The sequence below is a fragment of the Eschrichtius robustus genome, chromosome 8, assembly GCF_028021215.1.
Source record: "Eschrichtius robustus isolate mEscRob2 chromosome 8, mEscRob2.pri, whole genome shotgun sequence".
NCBI lineage: Eukaryota > Metazoa > Chordata > Mammalia > Artiodactyla > Eschrichtiidae > Eschrichtius > Eschrichtius robustus.
This window is the reverse complement of record NC_090831.1, coordinates 111,137,373-111,163,052: the sequence shown is the minus strand read 5'-3', so window position 1 is coordinate 111,163,052 and position 25,680 is coordinate 111,137,373. Positions and strand designations below refer to the sequence as shown.

The window sequence follows — 25,680 nt, the reverse complement described above, 5'->3', positions numbered from 1 at the left end:
GGCAGATCCAGCAGCATATGCAAAACTCTTTCGCGGGGGCATCTCTCTAGCACACTTCCAAGATTTCTGTGAGAAGCCCAAAGGCTGTTGGCTTGAGCAAACGTGTTAATTGGGCTTGTGGTACCTTTAAACAAATAATACGAGGGTGGATTTTTCATCACGTTCCCTCTTTCAGAAGTAGACATGACAGAAGTTCTGAACATCTCTCTCTGGGTAAAGTTTGAGCAAATATTTTTCCTCATAAAGCTGATCCTACAGGATGGCCTTTATAATTAGTGTACGAAAAAAGACTCTGATGTTATTTCTGTTTTGATACTTACAATAATAATCCATAAATCTTAAAATTAATATTTCAGTGAGAATTTCTCTCTACACGGTCTTTCTCAGTATTCTGGCACCACTATTTAAAGGCTGTAGCATAAAAGGTCAAAAATCTTGTCATCATTTCTTGAGTGAAGTTCTCTATTTCCCTAAAAATGGTGTAACAGACTCTTTTGGAGAAAATGGACAGGTCCTCAGTAGGCCCAAGGAGAGAGTTTCCAATAAAGTCAGAGCATATGTGGCCACTTTATTCTGATCCTTTGTTCGGGCTGCCTCACCCAAATCTCCCAGAGATTCCTCATTATAAAGAGAAGAGGCTTGATCTTAATTTGAAAATAGAACTATTCCACGAAAGTGGCCAAGATAAAACCTGGGATAAAATGTAAACACCTAAAAGTATGTGTCATGGATCTTTTAAAAATCATTCACTTGGAACCACAGGTAGCTGAATTTTTTCAGACTTAAAATGTTAAGATTCTCAATAATGAACTATATATAGAAAGAGATATTGTTTGAACTGGCAATCCCCCCCACCCCAGGTGTTAGGCTAATGACTTCATCATTTTCCTTTCAGTAAGTTTCTCATATAAAGACAATCTTTATATACAGAGACCCACTTGCATAGCTTATCACCACCTTTCCTGAGGTTCAGGAATACAATAATTCCAATAATACCTTGTCTTCTAGCAACATCAGGCTTCATAATACCTCATCTTTGCTGTACACTGTGTGTTTTCGAAGAATGAGGTTCCAAAGAGATACAGAATACACAAATATTGGAAAATAAAAAGAAAGAAAAAGAAGAGAGGAAACCCCAATTGCAGTTAAAATGCAATAGTCTTCCACTGCATATCCCAATGCTAGTTAATACAGACATTTCCAATAACTTTAAGTGGTGATTGTTGAAAAAAAAGAAATCAAGTTTGCGTTTCTTAAAAGACAAGAGGAAAGAAAATGACTTGTCATATCTGGCTGGTTCAGAAATATAAAATCCAATTCTGAAGAAGTAGAGATAAGAGAAGTGCTGTAGAAGTGCCGTCAGCTCAGCAAACACTAAATAATGAACAATGCAGAGACTGTCCAGCATGATAAAATACTCTATTAGAGGGACTGTTTTTAAATGAGTGATAATTGTGGCACATCCACAGTGAAAGGTTATTGAATTTTTATCTGTAGCAAGAAGCTTTTGACAGACTTGCTGAAAAGTCACCTACAAGTAGCACCTTCTTTAGATGAATTTGACCAAAGGGGTTTTCCAGAATGTAACACCTTTCTGACATTTACAGGATTTTTGCTTCCTTGAAGAATCTGATCAGATATTCTTGGTTTCTAGAAAAACATTCAGGTTTTTCATTAGTCTTATAGAAAAGTCCTCATTATTCTTCCTTTCATAAAAATTGGATTACGTTGTTAGTTAAGAACTCCAGTCAAATTCACCTAGGATTCAACGACCAGACCTCAAAGATGTTAGTACACAGAATTAACTGCTATTCATAAACAACACTGTGCCTTGGAGACCTATACCTGATATATTCCTGTACCTCATATGAAGAAGGGAGTTCTTTTACATTTTTATTGTATAGTTTATAAGAGTGGATATAAATTACAATACTGAATTTAGGATAATAAAAGTAAATGAGAACCTTTCCCTAAATACACGACTATAAAATTTGGTTTCAAAATAGATCCTTGGCAGGGGGGTGGAGGTTTTCCAGCTTCGGTTTCTTACAGCAGGTGAAGGTCAAGACCACCCCCTTTAAAGTGCATCCAGTGTCATTCATAGACGCATTCGGGGATGCAGCATGGCATTTATCTTGCTGTTGTGATTTTGGCAGACAACTAAAGAATAGCATTATCCCCGGAGGGAAACAGAGATGCACTAGTTTGGTGTTCTGAGGCACACTAGCAACAGACGATTATGTTGGTTTTTCTAGACACCGTGGTCTGCACTCTGAGAACAGTAGGGTTCAATCTAGATTTTGCCACTGTTTCACTTTGACCTTGCGCCAATGGCCAAACTTCTGTTTCATGATCATGCTTTGTAAAACTGAGAGAATAAAGGCTATTAACTGCAGCTTGAAGCAGGGATAAAGGATTCAGAATTAATGATTATAAAGGTCCTTGAAAAAGTATGAAATGCCGTCTAAATGTTGAGTGCCATTGTCATCATCGTGGCATCCTCTGGGACTGTCACATGCACACACATTTGCGCATACCGTCCCTTTGCTACACTTTCCTGGGGGCTGGCAGACTGCAAAGGGTCTTTGTGTACTACTGATTAACAAGTAAGCTGTCTGAAAGAGCAGATTCAGTTTACATCCAAAAATGTTTTGGAACATTTTTCTAAATCCAATCCCACAAAGCGATACAGATTTCTTCCATTCAGTCCAGGCCAGCCCTCTATCCTCTGTTTCCCCCATCAGGATTCATCTTTCCTGGTCCCCTGCATTCGTAGTACACCCACGCTTAGTTTCGAGGGTGAAAAAATTAAAAGACACACTCTTTTTCTAGTGAGAAGTTCATGAAGTCATGGCTTCATGTTGGTAAGGGGGCTTATCTCACATTTTAAAGCACCCAACTATCTGAGGGCTTTTCCAGATAAGAGCTTAGATTTAATAGCACAATCAGTGCCTTCAGGTACAATCTTTCACTTACTTCTCATTCATTATAAGAGATTCTTTTTTCTGTTTGGCAGCCAAGTCGGTCCCCTCCGATTTCTCGTTCAAAACCTGCTGCCCTAGTAGCCACTGCTCCTCACCTCCGCTCAGGGTGTCAACCCGGGTAATTCTGCACTTCCACCCTCCCCTCCGTCTGGCTCTGCTATTTCAGCATGCCATTTTAAAGCCCTCTCTTGCTTTCCACCTTCTTCTGCCTCCCCCTTTCCCCAGAGATTTTCATTCCTATTTCTTCTTCCTGTTTCCATTTTAGAGTTTTGTTTGAAGATACAATCATTCATCTGGAAGCTCCCAGTCACCACATTTAAGCCATCCATGATATTACCATATTTTCATAAAATATTTCCCTTCTGGATACAAATGTTGGCATTTTCAAAGAAACAGCCACATAATTCTTTACGAGTAGATACTCAGAACTCCAAAATTACATCAGAACGCCCACAGCACTAGCCCTCCAAAGCTTCACAACTGATAATCACCTCCTTGCTGAGGGAGGTAGGGTGCTGTTTTCAAATCAGTACTCGGCATAGGACAATGGACCCGACAGATGACCAGCTGATTGACAAGAAGGAACTGTATTTGGTTCTGGCATGTTTTTCAACAACATCGGAACCCTCTTTTCATAGTTTTGAAAAACAAAAAGGACAGATGTTAACGGGGTTTCAAAAGCAACCACAAGACTTGAGATAAAAGAGAACCCTGAAGGGGTGGGAGAAGGTGAAGACCCAGTATTCGGGGAGCAGTGCAGTGAGTGAGAGCCCCAGTGATAGGATTCATAGTAGTAACCCCAGGAACCCCATATTAAGTTCCCACTCTGTGTCTCATGCTTAGAACTCCAAGGTCATCATCTCATGTAATGGTTACACCAACCCAATGAGGATGAAGCATCATATCTATTTAACAAGTAAGAAGACCTATTTAGTTCAGAAAGGTGAAATAATTTCCCTCTGGTGATACAATAACTTGCCTCATTTGTCCCCAAGTGTACTTGACTTCAAAGTCAAATATGTACTATAAGCCTCCAAGACTAAGGGAGAAGCATAGGAAAGAGTCTATGAATTAAAAGAAGAACACAGAGGTTTAGAGGGAGGCAAAATGACCACGATCTAGGAGCCCTGTGAGGGTATTCAATGAGAGGAAAGGGAAAAAAACTAAGAAATGTTTAAAAAGGGGACTAACCCGTGTTATCAGTACTTAAGATGTGCTAAGAAGAAAGGAACATGGGAACCCCATGGGTCAGCCTGAAGCTTAGATGATAATCAGTAGTAACAGTGCAGAGTACATCAATGTGGAGAAGGAGCTGGAGGGGTCCAGATGTTTTTCCTTATAAAGTGAGAGAATTACCAGCATCTCCATTGTTTGTGACAACACGGGTCTCAGAAAGTTCCTAAGAACAACCAGGTGAACACCCTGAGCACAGGGATTTTCCACACAATTCTTTCTTCATTAAGATAAATTTCAAGCAGCTTATAAGTAACGATAGAGTTCAATTAAGACTGAAAATGAACAAAACTGAATCATCATAAAATTGTCGTTTAGTGTTTTCATTCCTACAAAACATATGATTAATTCGGAAACTGGTACAACATGGAAGTATATTTGGACACTTTTCAAAAAAGTGATAAAGGCTCACACAAAAGTAGAAGTTGTGTCAATGAGATAAGATCAAAACAAATTCCAGATTGGACAGTAGGTGGGAAAGCCCTGAACAAGGTATAATTCCAGTGGTAATGTAATTTTCTTAGTAAACAGTATGTTCATGAAACTAACCAATGACAATGAATTTGGAAGTTGTCACCAACTGAGGAAGAGGAATGATAAGAGTGAAACCACAGAATGAGAGTCAGCTGAAGAAAATGACAACGGATAAGACCAAAAAATGATGATGGCAGAGAAAGCCCAACCTGGAAAAGAGGATTCGAGACACTAAGTATGTAGAGTTAGGCTAAGCAACTGCTGAGGAGGAGCTGTCTGATAAACAGTCTACAAATATTTGAAACTTGTAAATACCGGAGCAGGAGAGAAATTACCATACACAGAGTTTTAATTAAAAATAATCAGATGAAATCATGACAGAAAAATTCTGGCTTAATGGTTTGACAAAAGCAAATCTGAAACGGGACAATGTCCCAGGAGATCTTGTCTAGGGACATTTTTATTCTCATTTGTGTCAAGGCAGAAAAACAAACAGCAAGGGGGGGCGTCTGCATTTTATCTTCCATTTGCCATTAGGGCAGAAAAAGCCCATGATAGAGAGCTCTATTCATATTCAATACCTATTCCATCTTCTAGAAAATGTTGAATCATAGTTGGCAATGTATAAGGGCCTCCTGGCTGGCGACAAAACCATATACTCGAGGGATGGGGGGTGTACAGACACCTGGACCTTGTCCACCTTTACTTTCAGTGATATAATTGACTTGTAAACACTTCTTCATTCATTCAATTGGTTTGGCAATCACAGCCTTTTATGTTAAGAGAGACATCGATTCCTGTGCCCTTCTCATTTCACTGATTTGAAAAAGGTAAGAGGAAGGTTTTTATTTTTAATCAGATCTGGGGGACAGTTTGGCTAACTAGGAACTGCTAAGCAGAAGTGGGCAGCTGTCCTGACTCTAGTATAGACACGAATTACAACACTCTGAGCCTGGTGTTCTTGTCTGTAAAATGGGAAGTCATGTTAACCCCAAACTTTTGAGACTAGAACTGGCAAAATAACTATAAAGCATTTCCCAAATATAAGAGCTCTAGAAATTAAAGAAGAAATTCTGGAGGGCTCAAAAATCAGTGGTTCTCCACCTTGGCTGTTTGTTGAAATTGCCTGAGGAGACTTTTAAAAGCACGGTACTCTGGGCATCTCCCGCAGAGAGTCTGACCGGAAGCTCAACAGGTCATCCTAATATAAGCCAAGGATGAGAACCAATCCTTTAGGACAGTGGTTCTCAACCTCTGATGTGAATGGTTTGGGGATGCCCAGGCCACACCTTGGAATGATTAAATGAAAATCTCTGGGAGTGGGGCCCAGCATCAGTATTTTTTAAAACTCCCCAACTGATTACAATTGACATGCAGCTAACTTTGAGAATTGCTACTCTAAAAGGACATTTGTCAGGAAATAAGTTTCACTTGTAAATGGGTTTTGAGTCAACACTGCACATTAGAAGGACCTAATGTAAATGGGTTAAAGTAAAACTTTATTTTTTGGTGAAGAAAAATTCAGATAGCTCTTTTAATCTCAGCATGGCTTTGTCTGAAATTAATATGTTTGTATACATTTACTAAGGATTGTTTAGCACATGTGGCAACTAAGAAGTAGCTGCAGGCCCAAATCGAGTGGTTCAGGGCAGAAAAAACATCTCCTTCCGTAGGCCTTTCAGACCCACAAGATTATAATCTTTATCAACTGCATAATTGTTTAAGGTGGAGGACGACTATTTTTTTAAGCAGCTATTCAACTTGTCCAAACGTTGGGCTTATAATAGATGCATTCATCATGTTAAAAAATGGTCACTAGAAAGAGAGACAAAAGCAATTTGCCGTGGGAAAGTGGAAAGTCGATCTAGAGTTCAGAAGGAACTGTCTAGAGGGGACTACATGAATTGGAGGCCTAAAAATCAATCCCAGAACATCACTAGTGATAAGTCACATTGACAGGAGTTATCCTTGATAGATGCGATGAGAATGCTTTTATCTTTGTGGTTTTCCTTCCCCAAACCCACGAGCCCTGTCTAATCATGAAAAGAGATTAGGCAAATCCATACTGAAGGACATTCTGCAAAATATCTGACCAGTATTCCTTTAAACTGTTAAGGTCATCATAAACAAGGAAAGTCTAGGAAACTCTCACAGTCTAAATGAGCCTAAAGAGACAATGGCTAAATGTATTATGATATCCTAGAGATGGGATCTTGGAACAGAAAAAGGACATCAGATAAAAACTAAGGAAATCTGAATATAGACCTTAGTTAATAATAATGTATCAGTATTGGTTCATCTGTTGTGACAAATGTAAGATGTTAACAACTGGGAAAACTGGGTATGAGATACATAGGAATTCTGTACTACCTTTGCAACTTTACTCAAAATCTGGAAGTATTCTAAATTAAAATTTTTTCTTAAAAAAATCAATCTCTGGACATATTAACATTCATCAGTGAACTGAGGTGTGGAATTACATTAGTAGCTGGAATCTTTGAGAATTGTGAGGGAAGTGTAATCATTGGACAGCAGCCAGGTTTGAAACAAGCAAAAAAGAAGCCATAGTCATTTCATATTGGTTGACTTGAACATTTCTAAAAATAATTCAATCAAGTAATGAAATAACCAAATTGCAACAGAAGTCATCTGATGGTGTGCAAATCTGCCAATAATATGAAATTACATTCCTGCAGTAGTGAAGCATATGCCCTATCTTGTGCCTATGCTGGGAGAAATAAACGATTCTGAACAAATTATATAAATATAGCATAGGACAGTGTTTACCAGAAGTTGTTCCATAAAAGAAAAGTCCTGTAAGATGCTCTGGGGTGAGAGAATTCCATTGATAAAGAAGTTTGGGAAACACTGCATTGCTGTAATTACTCCGTTGACATAAAAAGACTTCAAAAGTTTTATTGTATGCAGGAACTATATTTAATGTTATTTAACCTAATGTGTCTCAAGTGTATTTAACCACTAAACTCTTTTCCCTTTAGCATCAATAGAAAAACTTTTGGACAAAGCCAGGCCTAACACATACTTCTCTGTCAGGGGATTTGGAGACTGAACAAGTGAAGTATTTATCCATGTCTTGATATAACTAGGTGGACATTTCAAGTATGTTTCAAAAAGCTAACTGTATGAACTGGCATTATTTTAGAACTTTATCAGTAGCGACCTAAGTGTTGATCTATAGCACAATCCAACAGAACTTTCTGTGCTGATGGAAATGTTCTACAACCTCGCTAATACAGTGGTCACTGAACATCTGAAATGTGGCTAGTGTGACTAAGCAAATGAATTTTATATTTCAGTTAATTTTAATTAATTTAAATGTAAATAGCCACACAAGGTTAGTGGCTGCTGCCATAGGAGAGTGCAGTAGCTAGAAGATATTCTGTAACATGATAACAAGACAGGTAGAGTTTCTAACTTTGAAAATATTTGTAGAACAAAAAAAGAGGGAGAAAAATTAATAAGATATTTTATTACAACTAAGATGAAATTCAAAAAGGATTATGTGCAATAGTTCCATATATTTAAAGCATAGAAAGTCTGGTTACACACAAGACGATGATCAGAAATGATCACAAGTTGAATGTAGGCATTAAAGTGCTTTCATTAAAAAAAAAAAAAAAAAATGATGACCTTCCTGGATGGTTTAATAGGAATAGGGTATGAATGGAACTGTTATCACTGCCAGTACTTAACCTTGGTAATGGTCAAGACAATGATGTAGTAGAGAGAAAATTAAAGTGGCAATTTGAGGGCTTGTTTCCATACAAGTTCAGGCAGAGACATGCAGAGTGACCATTCTGAAGCCTTGATTCCTCCATGTGCAGAATATCTGAGTTAGACCAGATGATTTCTAAGATCCCTAGTAATAGTTCTGCTTTAAGAAAGAAGTATAACACTTACGTGTCACTGCAGCATTATTCACAATAGCCAAGAGGTGGGTGAAATCTGAATGTCCACTGACAGATGCCTGGATAAAGAAAATGTCGTATACCCATACAACAGAATATTATTCAGCCTTAAAAAAGAAGGAAATCCGGTCATATGCTACAACACTTTGAGGACATTAGGCTACATGAAATAAGCCAGTCACAAAAAAGACAAATACTGCACGCTTCCACTTATAAGGGGGCATCTAAAAGTAGTCAAACTCATAGAAATGGAAAGTGGAAAGTGGTTACCAGGGGTTGGGGGAGAGGGGGAAATAGGGTATTTATTGTTCAGTGGGTACAGAGTTTCAGTTACGTGAGATGAAAAAGTTCCAGAGATCTGTTGCATAGTAATAAATACAGAGTTCACACGACTCTACTGTACTGCACACTTAAAAACAGTTAAAATGGTATGTTTGATGTTATGTATATCTTACCACAATAAAAAAAAAAAGAATTATATAAATAACTGCATAACTAATACTGCAATTCATGAACCAATTCCAGGAACCAAAATTATGAGATTTATTTGACCCTGTGGTTTCGCAAAAGAAAAAAAAAAGATTACGGTATGACTTTTTATTATCAATGCACGTGGGCACAGCAAGAACTGCGGTAACAGGAGCTGAGGGAGCCAGAAGGGGATAAAACTGGTGTTGAAGGAACTTGCAACATGGGCCACATTCACAAAGGCTAACAGTCAAACCACCATCCGAGAGAGTGTAAGCGAACTTGGGCCTGATCTGGGCTCCTACTTCTGCTAGATTTGGTTGCCCTGGACTCAGAGGCTGGGTGGGACCCTCAGGCCAAAAGTTTTTACTATCCAGAGATGGGCAGGTAGAGACCAGGGAAATGTTTTCAGACACATTAAAGTATTTCACAGAAAAAATATTCAACATTTAATTTCTGAAGAATAGGACAGAAGAAAGAGGTTTAGACTGAAGCAAAGGGACTTTAATAAAAAACAGATGACCTCCTTGATGGTAAGGTTACTTAAAGAGCAGAATATATAATCAAGGAAGTTTTAGATTCTCTGATCCTGGAGATTTTTTTTTACAGAATCCGAGAAAGGAGGGGCCCCCTTGAGGAAGCAAATGCAGTCAAAACAAGCTCTGGAGCCCCCTTCAAGTTCTCTGTACTCTATTCTTAAAGGCAACACATCCTTAAAACAAAAGGATAAAATACAAAAGAAAATCATTAGTGTTCCAACTGAATACACTCTTAATTTTTATCTAGGTCACAATTTGCTGAGAATTTTCTTAACCATAACAGTTAATCTCAGACTTCTCATTTAGGACTGTTACAGACAGCAGATACTACAGATGCTATTCTGTGCCTTTACTACAAGGTTGAAATTGTGATCAATTAGAGAAAATATGTATAAACCTAGATCCTGAATGCCCAATGCTACATATGATCCTGCTCAACTTCCTTGCACTGAAAGCATATTTGTTAAAACAGACCCTGAACATAAAGAGATTCTAGAAGTGGGAGTGGGAGACTGAGTCGTGAGTTGGGGGTGAAGAGTCAGAAAACAAGGCATATACAGAGAGAACCTGAGAGACCCATGAGAGGAGGTCAAGTTAGGTCAATCCAAGTCTTCTCTAGGACTGTTTCAGGAGCTCTTGGCAAAAATGCTTTTTTTGTCTGGGATCAAATAATCTTGGGGCTGCTGGTAGCCAAGGATGTTGCCATACGAAAAGGTCTTACCTGAGATGGAAAGCAATAAAGGGAATACACCAAAAATTGAGAAAGTGGGGGAGAGAGAGCAGGTGTGTAAACATGTCTGTAACATGGTATTATCTTGTGAACCTCTGGATCCAGACACACCTGAAGTCTTTTGATTTACCAGTTTTATAAATCGATGTTTTCTTTGTCTTTTAATTGGGCTGCGACTTTGAACAGAAAGAATCTTAAGTAGAACAGGTTTAAGGAAGGCTGAGCAGGGGAATACCAGGAGAAATGGAGCAGGAACCATGGACTGTGAAGGTAAGAGCAGTGCCTTTGGTGTAGTCAGGATCTACATGAGGCGAGGAGACTCTTTTAAATGTAAAGAACACAGAGTGATGCTTAGGCAAATACTAAAAGAGATGGAAAAACTGTCTTTGAAAAAATGGTCAACTCTTATCTCCTGGGCAAGTGGCCAGCCATGCTCTGCCACTAAAATGCAATACTCTCTTCACTATGACATGAAATATTTCAGGCGGAGGAGAATACTGCTATTAATATCTAAAGAGATTTTCTACTATGAAAATAATTTTCTGCAAACTTCCTCCATTCCATTCCATTAGTAGCTTCTTTTTTTTTTTAAATAAATAAATACATTTATTTATTTATTTTTGGCTGTGTTGGGTCTTCGTTCCTGTATGAGGGCTTTCTCTAGTTGCGGCGAGCGGGGGCCACTCTTCATCGCGGTGCGCGGGCCTCTCACTATCGCGGCCTCTCTTGTTGCGGAGCACAGGCTCCAGACGCGCAGGCTCAGTAGTTGTGGCTCACGGGCCCAGTTGCTCCGCGGCATGTGGGATCTTCCCAGACCAGGGCTTGAACCTGTGTCCCCTGCATTGGCAGGCGGATTCTCAACCACTGCACCACCAGGGAAGCCCGTAGCGTCTTAATTATAATAAAGCATAGCATTTACCATACCAAATAGTTAAAGGATGTGGACAAAAAAAGAAACTTCTACGCTTCTTTTCTTGACTTTTCCCCATCCTGAGTCTCTATGAGTGCTAGACAAAAGGCTGGCATTTTCTTCATGCTATTGAGCCTCCAGACTTGGCAACACTTTTGTTTAGGTAATCATTTGGTTCACTTTTCAAAAGAATAATAAAGAGCTGTCCTTTATTCCCTTTCTAAAGTCACACTGACATGGAGCAATCAAAGTAACCCATTCCCTGCTTTGTTCAAATTATAAACATCAGTGGGCATCTCTCCTGGGAATTCAAAGAATAGACGCGTGTGGGTGAGCGAGGCATGTTGTTAGCAGAATAAACCAGGTTTGCTGGATGCTCTGTTTTTACAAAGACAACATAAGTAGTGATTACAGTTCACTTGGGTTTTGCACTGATCGTCAAAATGCTAACAGTCACTTAAATCACTCACTGGCTGGAATAATCACCCTGAAAGGAACTGAGAGGGTACAACCTATAAAACGGAACTGAGCACATGAGAGGTATTAATGGGCATGGTACAAGAGGTCTTTGCCAGAATAACAGAGGTGCTGGAAGACATGAATTAGACATCAGCTATACTAGGGACTCTCAGTGATGTGAACACAACAGGTAAATGGTGCAATTACAAAGTTGACCATAACTCAGAGAGCATCTTTCTCTTTTTGAGAACAGCTGAAGCCAGGTTAGACTGTGTGAATGACTCAGTGGCTTGCTATGGAGGCTGTGTCCTATTTTGCCTTGTGGAGCTCTTTTAGGATGGACAGAACAGAAATCTGGGAGGCTGTGCTGCCAAAATAAGAGACTACATTATTAAATATTAGACTTTGATGGCCCACCGAACGAGAGGACTCCTTCCAGTCGTCACTAACAAACCAACCCAAGCAGCCCTACATTTGCAAGAGTCAAAGGAAACTAGGAAAAGAGGCATCTGGTCCCTTTTCAGAGCTGTTTATTTTGCAACTAGCAAAAGGGAGTCAGCTCTTTCTGACTTTTTTTTTTTTTTGGTGGAGTCGGGTGAGTCTGGGAGATAAAATGGCTAATTCTGACTACTACTTGTGACAGGTTCCCTGATATGAGGTCGTTATAAAGTTGAAAACCTCTCAAGGATACCTACTTAGGCAGAGTCTGCTCAGACCCAATACTGAGTCCAAACTATCCTTAGTAGGTGAATACATTTCTAAGAATAAACATGTACAATTTTATCATCAGCTAAAAGTAATATTTTAAATACTAAAAAGTGCAAAAATAAGAGTATAAATAAAAAGTAATATTTTAAGAAGAGTTCTAAAGCAGAATACATAATCTCAAAAGCCCCCTCCTTCCATCTGCTTTCTTCACCCCCTGTTGACCCCCAGGACAGCTACACAATCAGCATGAGATCATAAGTAAGTGGGCATTCAAAGGTCTCCTAGACTCTGCCCGTGGGGACTGTGTTTCAGTGCATAATTTACTCTGGTTTATTTCATCCACATCTTCTCCCTCTCTGGGCTGGAAATCATGGTTAATCAAGCAATAATAACTTTTCAAGAGACAATGATAAAAAATAACTTTCTTTGAAGTTCACAGTCCAAATAATACAAGCTTTTTCCTTCTAATAATCTTCTAACAGTTCACTCTAATACTAACTTCAGAGCTGATTCAGTTTCTTTCATGTTCTTGCTGTTCTTTTGCTTTTTTCTATCCTGTTTTCTGTCCCTCCATTCATGCATTCAAATCTCCCATCTCCTTTATTCCTTCTTCATATCATTTTTTCTTTGCCTTTAACTGTTTAACACTTCTGAACTAATGCTTTTAAAAAACATTTGTGCTATACTTATTGAATAAAGTTTATGTGTCTCAAAGTTTTCAAATTATTTTTGAAATAACTGGTCATTGGTCCTTGATAGGAAAAGGTTTCCCATTTTTACTTCAGGCCCTATTCCTTAATTTCCTTGAAATGTATAATGAGGTTATCTTTCAGCCATCTCTTTTCCAGAATAATTGTTTTTCTCATTGTCTCTGTTTTCTAGCAACTTGATCACTTCTATTATTCTCTTTTTAGATACTTTTTCATTCGTTTTCTATCAGTTAAAATGAAAACATCAACCAACCGCGTGCTCAGCTTTGAGCTCTGAGACACAGTCTCTACCCTTGAGAAGTTGTAAGGAGGACAAAACGTATTGCTTTCTGTTCTTGAGACACAGTGGTTCAATCTTACACAATCTGGTGTTTCTAAGGTTTAACATCAAGCTATGTTAACATGGACCTTTTTGGCTTCCCACGCCCCACATGGGGAAGCTGAGATTACTTCCTTTCACAGAATCACAAAGTACCAGAGGCTCAGCACAAGCAGAATTCTTGCACAGATCTTCCAACAACTCAGACATGTCCCCTTATGGCGATGTGTAGACACACTCGCATTTCAAATGAAAGTATTCAGTCTAGTTCCTCAGCTGTCCCCACAGGAACCACCCTGCTGGTACTTACTCTGGGATGTAGAAAGATTGGAGAAAGCCGACTTTGTTCGACCTGCTAACCATTCCAAGCTCTCATGCATGTTGGCCAAGGCTTTGAGGTCGCTGACATCACGGAGGATGTCCTGTGGAGGGATTAATTTATCACCCAGGTTCCCAATAAGAACTTCTGACTCCTTGCCAAAGGCTGCCCTGCAAAACAAATCAGAAACACACTTTACTTATAGCATGGAAAAGATAGGGGTAGACAAGACATTCTAAGGCATGTCTAGCAAAATGGTTGTTATTGTCACTATATTACAGCATGCTATTTTTCCTAGGTTTAATTTTGTGAGAACATTATCTTATACATAAACTGGCTTAAAATTACTCTTGTAGGAGAAAGAGGTCGTGGAAGAAGAATGAAGTGACTCTGATGCTTGTACCTTCAACCAGCATGGGCCTGACCTATACAGTGATTGTCCCTGGGGATGGCTTGGATGCCTGCTCTTTTGTAGGTTTTTCCCTTACCTCTTTTGCTATGGAAGTTGAAGAACAGCTTAGGGTGTTAAGTATATACATGGTTTGAAGGTGATTATAATATATAAAACAAACACATTCACCTGGCAGCTTGAAAATCTTTTAAGCTGTTCAAAAGCAGAGGGCCCAGCCTCTTTGAGAAGGCAGATTATAGTTGAGATGGATGACAGGCCTCATTCATCCATTTATTCATTCATTCATTTACTTGTTCTAACAAGGATCTGAGGCAAGGAAGCTACACAGCGTTAAGGCATTCATTATTCGGACAGAGAAACGAGTACGAATCAACGAGGGATCCTTTTACTGGCTGAAAAAGCATAATCAAGTAGATTTCACATACAGTCCAGTGTCTTCATAATGTTTTTGTTTTGGGGGCTTGAAAAATCATGTTATGTGGGGTTAGAGAAGAATGACATTGGAAGGGATCCTATAGACCATATGGCACAGCCAAGGCACAGAGGGAGAAATAGAGGCTGACGTTCTGCCTATGTGACACACAAGAACTAACCCACAGCTCTCTTTCTTTCAAAAACAGGGCTGAAATGATACAAGATGACTGAAGATGTTAGGGAGAAAAATCATGTCTTTTCAGGAAAGTTATACAGAGGTGGGTAAGCAGAGGTGATGCTGCCGGAAGGTAGAACAGGTTTCTGTAAGTCCCAAAACATTTAAAACTCACAACACCTTAAGTTAATAGAAGCAAGGGCGTTATTTCAATAGAACAAACCAAACTAAGTTTCAAGCAAGCAGTGATTATTAGCAGCTGACACATAGCCAGAATGACGCTTAATTGACACACAGGCATTTAGTGCTCAGCACTACAGCAGACACTCAAGGTTGAGACAGGTTAACCGCTCTGAATTAAATGCCTATTCAATTATTATTAAATGCTACCAAGTAGTGACTCATGATAAGGCTTCTTGCTTCAACAGAGGGTAACATTTTTTATGGGAAACTCACGACTGAGTTGGTTAAGTTGTGGCTACGAAGGCAGTAACAGTGCAGTGGACAGAGCATGGGAACCCCGGGTGTGCAAACAAACCTTATTCGGGGGTCCTGTAATAGGGCTTGGGTGGGGCCTGAAAATCTACATTTCTGACGAGTTTCAGTCTCCTTACCGGGGAAGCATGCTTTCTTTGAATAATAAGGGTTAGAGCACAGGCTTCTAAGTCAGGCAGACGTGGGTCTGAATCCTAAATCTGCCACTCACTCACTGTGTGATGCTGTTTAACTGCCCCGAGCACTGTTAGCTAGGGGTAATAGTACCGACCTCATATGAAATAAAGTAAGATGTAGACGAGGTGATTTAAAGATCTTTACTGGGAAAATTTCCATTATTACAAAAGTAGAGAGAAGAGTATATAAGTAATAACAAACTTCCACATAGCCATTGCTCAGCTTCAATTATTAGCAACTCATGGTGAGTATTATTTCATTTATCCATAGCTACTCCCCACCCCCCTTGGAGGATTTTGAAGCAAACCATTCAGGTGATGTGAAGTGCATAACACAGTGCATGGAACTGGGTAAAAGCTAGTAAGTTGTAGTTACTATTATTCTTAGGTCTGCTGAGATGGCTGGTTTATTTAGCATCGACCCAGGGTATGCTGTGACAAAATAAATTGAAATAGATGAGTGATGAGAAGTAAATAAATTAGATCGCAAGGGCTAGTTCTACAAATGGAACATCATGGCAAATGCCACTGTGTCTCAGAGTCCAGACTTCTCAGAAGCTTTAAGAGGTAAAAACCACCACTTGCCTACCCGGCAGCCATGTTCCCACGCCTTCGACCTTGATATCGCTGTGGTAAGCAAGGTACCCAACAGAAAAACAAAATCAACCAAACCAAAAACCCTGCTCAATTTCCCAGCCCCTCTTGTTGATGTGGTGGTCAATGAGATATAAACTGGAATCAGGAAATGGGCTTCCGAGAAAGTTCTTCCAAGCAGTCTTAGTTGGCAGGGACCTCTTTTGCCTTCCCCTTTCTGGAATTCAGCCAAGGCAAGTTAAGCTGTGGTAGCTCTTCTTCAAATACCAGGTGACCTTGAGTATGCATATCACGCTGAGAATAATGGCGCCAAAGACAGGAGGGCATGGGGGCACGGATGACATCATGGAACTGCCACACGGCCCGAGACGATACATTTCTGGGCTTCATGTTATAGGAGAGAAAATGAAACCTTATTTGTTTAAGCCACTGCTATTCCAAGTTTCTGCTAGTAAGCAGCGAAATGTAATTTCAACTGACACGATTATCTAATTAGCATAAGTGATGTCATCTTCAGAAAACTTTCTCTGAATTTAGATATCCTTAAAATTGAGTTACTGGGGAAAGCAAAACAATATCTCTTCCATGATTTGAGCCCAGCAGACAGTTATAGTATCTTCCCCTTGGCTATCACTCAGTCAAGTTGTAAATATTTAGTTTTCTTAATCTGTCCTTATACATCAACTCTCCCAGCCCCTTAATCATCTTTGATAGCTGTAACACAAAAAATGCCTGTGGGCTGGGTGGCTAAAAAGCAACAAGGGAGGCAAACTGCCTTTGAAAAACAGGCTTGGAGCCATTTCTACGCATGTAGGTGTAACCCTGGGTGGAACGTGACAATCAAGACAAATGTATTTATGTAGCAGTCTAATCTACTTATGCGGGATCTCTGGGGCCCGAGCATGTCTGCCGTGTGCTGCCAGCACTAGACGTCTATCCCATTCCCCTTTGGCTCACAGAGATGTGCTTAACTTCCTCTGACGGGAAAGCAATAGACGGAGAAAAATACAAACTGCCTCGTGTTGAATATATAGTAGACATCTCATTTGACAGGAATCCATAATCACCCCCTAAAAACCTGGAGAGAGCACCAGAGCCATGACATGGAGAATAAATGATTGACAGCTATAACCATTTCACACGAAAAACCATTCCTTCGAGGATTTGTGTATGTCAAAGAGTTTGGTGGACGGGTTTTATGTGTTACAATAACCTTAAGGGGATGGCTCTAGCTGCTCAACTACAGATTTTTTCCTAAACCCTCTAATTTATTAAATAAATTATGGCATATCCACACTGTGGAGAACTATGCAGTCATTAGAAATTACATAGTAGAAAATATTTGATACCATAGAAAAAATGTTTGATATAGTTTATTTTTAGCCATAATATGAAGTTGAGTAAAAAAAACCTGTAGGCACCTTATATTTAAAAAGAACATAATTATATATCTATATGAACTGAGAAAAGATTGGATATCTATATACCAAAATGTTGATTGTGTGACTGGATCATGCTTTGTGTTTCTCTGTATTTTCTATACTTTCTCCAATGAACATGTTTACCTTATGATTAAAAACAAAAACCTGAAAGCCCTACCACAAATGAGAAAACCTTTCAGATGGACGCATCAAACATTTTAACCTGGAAAATTGGAGGACATGGGTATTACAGTTACTTGAGCCAAACTGGAGACAATGGTTGGTTGGTCTAAAAGCTGGTTTGGACTGTGGCTTCAGGCTTGCTCAAGATGCAGTCAGAAGGGAACTCTCCTACACTGTTGGTGGGAATGTAAATTGGTGCAGCCACTATGGAGAACAGTTTGGAGGTTCCTTAAAAAACTAAAAATAGAGTTACCATAAGATCCAGCAATCTCACTCCTGGGCATACATCCAGACAAAACTATAATTTGAAAAGGTACATGTACCCCAATGCTCATAGCAGCACTATTACAATAGCCAAGACATGGAAGCAACCTAAATATCCATCGACAGATGAATGGATAAAGAAGATGTGGTGTGTGTGTGTGTGTGTGTGTGTGTGTGTACACACAACGGAATACTACCTAGACATCAAAAAGAATGAAATAATGCCATTAGCAGCAACATGGATGGACCTAGAGATTATCATGCTAAGTGAAGTAAGTCAGACAGAGAAAGACAAATATCATATGATATTATTTATATGTGGTATCTAAAAAAATGATACAAATGAACTTATTTACAAAACAGAATTAGACTCACAGACATAGAAGACAAACTTATGGTTAACAAAGGGGGAAGGGGGGTAGGGATAAATTAGGAGTTTGGGATTAACAGACACATACTACTATACATAAAATAGATAAACAAGGACTTACTCTATAGCACATGGAACTATATTCAATATCTTGTAATAACCTATAATGGAAAAGAATCTGAAAAAGAATAGATATATATGTATTTGTATAGTCGAATCACTTTGCTGTACACCTGAAACTCTGTAAATCAACTATACTTCAATTTTTAAAAAATGTTCTCAAAAAAACCAAAGAAACAGATGGCAGCCAGTGTCCACTGTGGAGGTCTCATGGCTAGAATGACTACCCCCCAGCATCTGGGTTAGTACTGTTTCTTCTTTGTAGATCTGAATTTTTACTTAGCCTTCATCTTCTGCTTATTATGAAAGCACATTATTGAATGAGGACATTCGATATGTTTATGTGAAATGGGCAGCAGAATAATCATTATCTGGAGAAGGTGAAATAAGAGGCATTCAGTCATGGCCTAAAGATTATCTGATATACCCAGGAACAGACATCAGAACCCAAAACTTGTATGCTTCAGGCACTGAACCTATGTGAGAAGTCACCTTTATTATCAGTAGGCCAGCATGCTCACGTAGAAGCCTAAAACACTGAAGGAGTGTGTTAAACCTGTTAAGTTTAATTTTACCACACAATTATAATCTTTAAAGAGCTTGAATCTGACAAGAAATCATTTAAGAGAACTTTGCCAAGAGTGTAAAACCTGTTTAATTTAATTTTACCACACAATTTATAATCTTTAAAGAGGTCGATCTGACAATTCATTTAAGAGAAGTTTGCCAAAGATGTGAAAATTGTCTCCATTTAGTCTTTAAATCATTCTGTTATTCCCTGAAATCTTAGGAAGGAAAAAAAAAAAGTGCACTTTCAACAGACTAAATGCACTTATGAAAGAAACATCACAAATCGTTTCAAAGTGACTGATTTGCAGATCTGGGCTACATTTGACCACATAACATGCATGCTCAGACCCTGTCCCACTCCCCAAATCTTCGACTACTACTTCCCATTGCTGTCCCGCTGTAACATAACTGCCCCAAGAGCCAGGAAACACTGTACAAAGGGCAGTCCCCTATGATCCAGAACAGAGCAGGGGAAAGACACTGGCTGGCTCAGGTGGAGAAGCAGACGACCAGACGCCTTGCGTCCTGGAGGGGGCAGTGTTGTACCCACTCTGAGAACGGAATTGCTTTCCTTGCCTGAAATGTTTCGAGGGGCACCACTATCAGGAGATTTACTCGAGCTCTTATTTACAATCATGGTGTGCTATTCAACAATGTTGCTGGCCAAGAAACTTACTGGGTGAAATGGCTGATGCAGGACTCAGCTATGGTCCAGTTGGGAAACAACATGTACAAGGCTGGAGTGCTGGGGTACTTTGACTCAAGAGACCAATATACAGTGCTGTTATTTATTTATTTGTTTTTCCAATAACAAGAAAGTATAGGTCTGGGAATCCAAGGATTAGAAGTAGGAATGGTCCCTCTTCTCATTATTAAAACTACTCATGGAGGTTCTGCTCCTGTTCCCACAACTTTGGTCTAGAGGCACTCAGGAAGGAATGCTTCCACCAGAAAATACAACAATGACTAAATTATATGGGTAAGAGAGATTGTCCACCAGCTATTTTGGGCTTCTCACACTACTGAACCAACAGGCAGAGAAAGGGGTCAGTTTGACGCCTGGAAGGACTGACCTCAATTGCCAAGGGCAAAGTGAGTTGCTTCTATGCAGTAAAGGCAGAGAGGACTACGTCGGATTCACTGGAACCCCTTTTAGTATTTCCAGGTCCATAGTAACAGTCATGGAAAAAAAACCGTAGCAGCCGACTAAAGGCAGAACTGCCAAGAACTCAGCCTTTTTCAGGAACAAAGGCTCAGTTCAACACAAATAGGTAAAACACTCTGAGCGGCTGAGCGCTGGCAGAGGGCAAAGGCAACATGGGATGGATGGTAGAAGAAGGAAGTAATAAATGTCACCAATTAGAGAAATGTGACCAGTTATAGAAATGGAGGCTGCAGCAGCCCTGCATTTTTATGCACATACTAATCAAGGGTTTCTTTTTGTTTTCCACTCCCTTATTTTTTTTTAAATTGAAGTATAGTTGATTACCAATATGTGTTAGTTTCAGGTGTACAGCAAAGTGATTCAGTTGTACATATATATATATTCTTTTTCAGAATATTTTCCATTATAAGTTATTACAAGATATTGAATGTAGTTCCCTGTCCTTATTGTTTATTTTATATATAGTAGTGTGTATCTGTTAATCCCAAACTCCTAATTTTTGTGGCACAATATACATAAAACTTACCATTTGAATAATTTCTAAGTGTACAGTTTAACGGCGTTAAGTACATTCACAATGTTGTACAACCAACATCACTATTTCCAGAACTTTTCCATCTTCCAAAGAGAAGCTCTGTACTCATTAAAGAGTAACTTCCCATTCCCTCCTCCTCACAGTCCCTGGTAACCACTATTCTATAGTTTGCCTCTATGAATTTGCCTATTCCAGGTACCTCATATAAGTGGAATCATATATGTCCCTTTGTGTCTGGCTTATTTCACTTGTAATATTTTCAAAGTTCACCTGTGTTATAGTATGTATCAGAATTTCATTCCTTTTTAAGGCTGTGTATTTCATTGTGTGTACATACCACATATTGCTTATCCTTTCTTCTGTGGGTGGACATCTGAATTGATTCCACCTTTCGGCTATTGTGAATAATGCTTCTAAGAACATTGGTGCACAAGTATCAGTTTGAATCTCTGCTTTCAATTCTTTTGGGTATATACAGAGAAATGGAATTGCTGGCTTATATGGTATTCTATGTTTAACATTTTGAGGAACCACCAAACTGTTTTCCAGAGTGGCTGCATCATTTTACATTGCCACCAGCAATGCACAAGGGTTCCAACTCCTCCACATCCTCATCAAAATCTACTATTTTCTGTTTTATTTTTAATTTTATTTTTAAAAATAATAGTCATCCTAATGGGTGTGAGGTGCTATTTCTTCTACTATTTTACATGAGGAGCTGGTAGTATTAACTTTCCATTCTAGTTCAGAGGTCACCATACATGAGGAATCACATCTGCCTTGACATGGGACTGCAGAGATCCTAGACTTGAGATGAATTCAATGATGGATGAGGCTGACTCACCCTTGTTGGGGAGAGAGGGAGAATTCCTTTAAATGATGAGTAGTTACGTTGAATTGGGCAGAAGTACCAAGTTTTAATGGATACAGAATAAAAAAGGGGTGAACCCTGAAAGTCCAGGCTTGTTCGTCCTAAGATCCATTCCTCACCTTTGCTGTGATCTGTATCAGGGGGAGGCAGGGGTTGACTTCTGCCAGCTGTTTTCCAGGTTCTCAGCTGGGTACTGACAATGGGAGGCCCTGATGGGAAACTGAAGGCTAAAGGGAAAGGAGAAGAAGTCAGGGCATTGCTATTCCTCTCCCTCCCCCTCTGCCTTGGGTCATGTCTCCAACAGCAGACACATCTCCTTTTTGGCTCTAGCTCCTACCATGCTCCAAATTTGGGTACCTTTGTGCTCCACTAAATGGCTCTTCCCTTTGGAAAGAGCTAAAGGGAGGCAGTTGCTCCTTGCTGTTGCTAATCTACAGGTTCTCCTAATGTCCTCTGTTTGACACTCAGATCCTCATTCACCTGTAATAACCAATTCCCTACATTTAATTCCCACTTGAAGGAATTTATGGGAACACTTGAAGTGGTTTCTGTTTTCTGGATCAGACCTTGACTTATACTAGGCCTAATAAGATGTCTGACCATATTCACTGCAGCTGGAACTTGATTAAATTCTTTGGCATGGGATTAATTAGTTCTGTTGTATAGACAGAGAAACTGAGACATGTTAAGGTAACCTGTAAAGACCACTTAGCCATTATCCGTCAGAGCTTAAACTGATGAAAGTTATAAAAAGGTCAGGTCACCTACCTAGATTCCTAATAATACCGAGTGATTCTTACGAGATGTGACAATGACACTTCCATCTATCGCTCCTGCTTTTTACAACTGCTCAATCTTCAACACTTTCAAAACCTGTCTAATTTGTCTGTGTCAAAAGAAATGGAGGTGGTACCATTCTGATGGGTTCTTTAATCAGGTTTTTAAAAACTTTTTCTAAAATGATCTTGGCTAAACCCTCATAAATAGGAAGAAATAAAATAGTCCAGTTACCTTGATTACAATATTATTTTTTTCTTCCTAGAAACTGCTAAACCTCATCACTAAGTCTATCCTTCAATAGTTTTCATCACACACAATCATGTGAGTAGCTATTTTTCATATTTAATAAGTAATCTCTCCTCTTCAGAAATTTGTCTCCTCCTTCAATAATCACAATCAAAGATTTTTCATTTGCTGTCTTTGCCTACTGTCTGTCCACGATTTAGAAACTTGCAATACTCTTAATATACTTGCCATATATATGCTGCAGGGGAACTGGAGTTTCTACTCACTCAGAGATGTCAGCCAAAGAAATTAATCATGACTATTATTAAGGTGTGTTGGGGGGTGACCACCAGCTTGTCCCCTTGTGCTTTTAAATCACCTTGTTCGCTGGGACAGGCATAAAAGCACTAGACTTTTGGATTTACAGTGTTCTGGCACTGAGAAGGATCTTGGTAGTTAGTCTAAACCAGTAGCCGTAACCCTGGCTAGACATTAAAAACTTAACTAGAGAAGTTTAAACAAAATACCTGATGACAAACTCGACCTGCCAAAATTCAACTTTAATTGGCATGGGTGGGGCTCAGTCACGGGCATTTTTTAAAATAATAGCTTTACTGAGATAGAATTTATATACCATAAAATTTACCCACTTAGTATGTGCAGTTCAATGGTTGGCTTTTAGTATAGTCACAGAGTCACACAATCACACAATTAACTTAGAACATTTTTATCTCCTCCAAAAAGAAACCCTGCACCTGTTAGACTTCCAATTTATCCTCAACCCCAGCCCTAGGTCACCACTAATCTACTTTCTGTCTCTATAGATTTCCCTATTCTGGACATTCATATATAATTCCTATTAATATAAATGGAATCACACAATATGTCATGTTTTGTGACTGGCTTCTTTTACTTAACATGGTTTCAAGGTTTATCCGTGTTCATGCATACAGTAGTCCTTCTTCTATTACCAAATAGTATCGCACTGGATATATCATGGATCTATCCCATTTTGTTTATCTGTTCATCACTTGGTGGATAGTTGGGTTGTTTCCATTTGTTGGCTATTATAAATAATGCTGCTATGAACATTCACATCTAAATTTTTGTGTGGATGTATGTTTTCATTTCTCTTGGGTATATATACCGAGAAATGGAATTGCTGGGTCATATATGGTAACTCTAACCCTTTGAGAATATGTCAGACTGTTTTCTAAAGTGGGTGCATCATTTTACATCAGTAGTACACGAGGGTTCCAATTTCTTCACATCCTTGCCAACACTTGTGATTACCCATCTTTTAAAATTATAGTCATCTTAGTGGATGTGAAGTAGTGTCTCGTGGTTTTGATCTTCATTTCCTTGATGGCTAGTGATACTGAGCATCTATTCATGTGCTTACTGACGATTTGTATACCTTCTTTAGAGCAGCGGCAATTCTGACGCTTTGATCATTTAAAAAAAAAAAAAATTATTTATTTATTTATTTGGCTGCGCTGGGTCTTAGTTGCGGCACGCAGGCTCTTCGTTGCGGTGCACGGGCTCTAGAGCGGGTGAGCTTAGTAGTTGCTGCGTACAGTCTTAGTTGCCCCGTGGCGCGTGGGATCTTAGTTCCCCGACCAGGGATTGAAACCCGCGTCCCTTGCATTGGAAGGCAGATTCTTAACCATTGGACCACCAGGGAATTCCCTTTGATCATTTTTTTTTTGATCTTTTTTTTGATCATTTTTTAATTGGGTTATCTGCCTATTACTGAGCCATACATTCTTTAGCAGATATTTACTAGGAATCCATCATTACCCAGGCCCTGTCCTAGTTCCTCTGGGGGGTTCAAAGTCCACTAGAATGATTTTTGTAATTCGCTAATATGCCATGACCCACAGTGTGAAAAATGCTGTGTTAAAGTCTGGCTCTGTGAATGTGTTCCTTGATTCTGTCTCCCAAAGATGGCGAACTTCTATCAAGCATTTTATAGAGAAACCCCCCACCTTTCCAATGGGGAAATCTGGCAGTCACTACCTTAAACAAAAAGTCAAGCTTGGCATTGCCAGTAGCAGCACAGCCAGACTTTATATGAAGTGACATAGTGGGAAGCACAAAACACCACCTACATGGGTATTCTTGACAGATACGTTCAGTCTGGATATAATCACAAAGAAACTTTTAGCTAAATTCAGATCTCTACTTGGTAACTGGCCTAGAGTCTTTATCAAAGGATTCCATGTCATGAAAAAGAGAGGGAGCTGATGAGGCTGTTATAGATTAGTGGAAACCAAAGAGACATATTATAATGTGTAAACCTTGATTGGGTCCATGACACTTTTTTGGTAACTGGGGAAATTTGACTATAGACTGTATGTTGGATAAACTTTGAATGAAGGCTGGTTTTGTTAGGTGTGGTGTGGTAGCGAGAACAATGGCCCTTCAAAGATGTCTATACCCTCATCTTGGGAACCTATGATTATGTTACTTTATAAGGCAAAAATGATTTTGCAGATATGATTAAGGTTAAGGACATTGAGATGGGGGGATTATCCTGGATTATCTGGGTGGACCAAATCTAATCACAAAGTGAAGAAGCTTTCCTAGCTGTGGTCAGGGAGAGAGATGTGATGATGGAAGAAGGCTCAGAGAGAGGCTAGGTTGCTGGCTTTGAAGATGGAGGAGGAGGCCACAGACCGGAGCATGAGGTTGGCCTCCAGAAGCTGGAAAGGCGAGGAAATGGATTTTCCCCTAGAACCTCCAGGAAGGAATGAAACCCTGCAGACGCCTTGATCTTAGCCCATTGAGACTTGTATTGGACTTCTCGCCTACAGAACTGTTAAGAAAATGAATCCGTATTGTCTTAAACCACTGGTAATCTGTCACGGCAGCAACATAAAGCACATGGTAATAATGCGGGTGAGTAGGAGAACGCCCTTGTTCTTGGCAGAGTCATGCTAAGAATTTAAGAGTAAAAAGTCATGATATCTTTAGCCTACTTTTAGATGATTTGGCAAGAGGGAAGTGTGTATGTATATTTGGAGAGGAAACTGAGAGGGGATGGCAAGATGTTAACAGTCAGTAAATCTAAGTCAGGGTATATATGCAGTTACTGGACTGTTATTTCAACTTTTCTATGGGTTTAA

At 39.4% G+C, this 25,680-nt stretch overlaps 1 protein-coding gene across 1 annotated transcript in view; it reads right to left on the bottom strand.

The window, feature by feature from the left end:
- The window catches only part of EXOC4 (exocyst complex component 4), an 813,300-nt gene that overhangs the window by 105,620 nt on the left and 682,000 nt on the right, over positions 1-25,680 (bottom strand). The window contains exon 14 of the mRNA XM_068549476.1: positions 13,774-13,952. Within this exon, the coding sequence (XP_068405577.1) occupies positions 13,774-13,952 (179 nt within the window). The remainder of the gene's footprint in view (positions 1-13,773; positions 13,953-25,680) is intronic.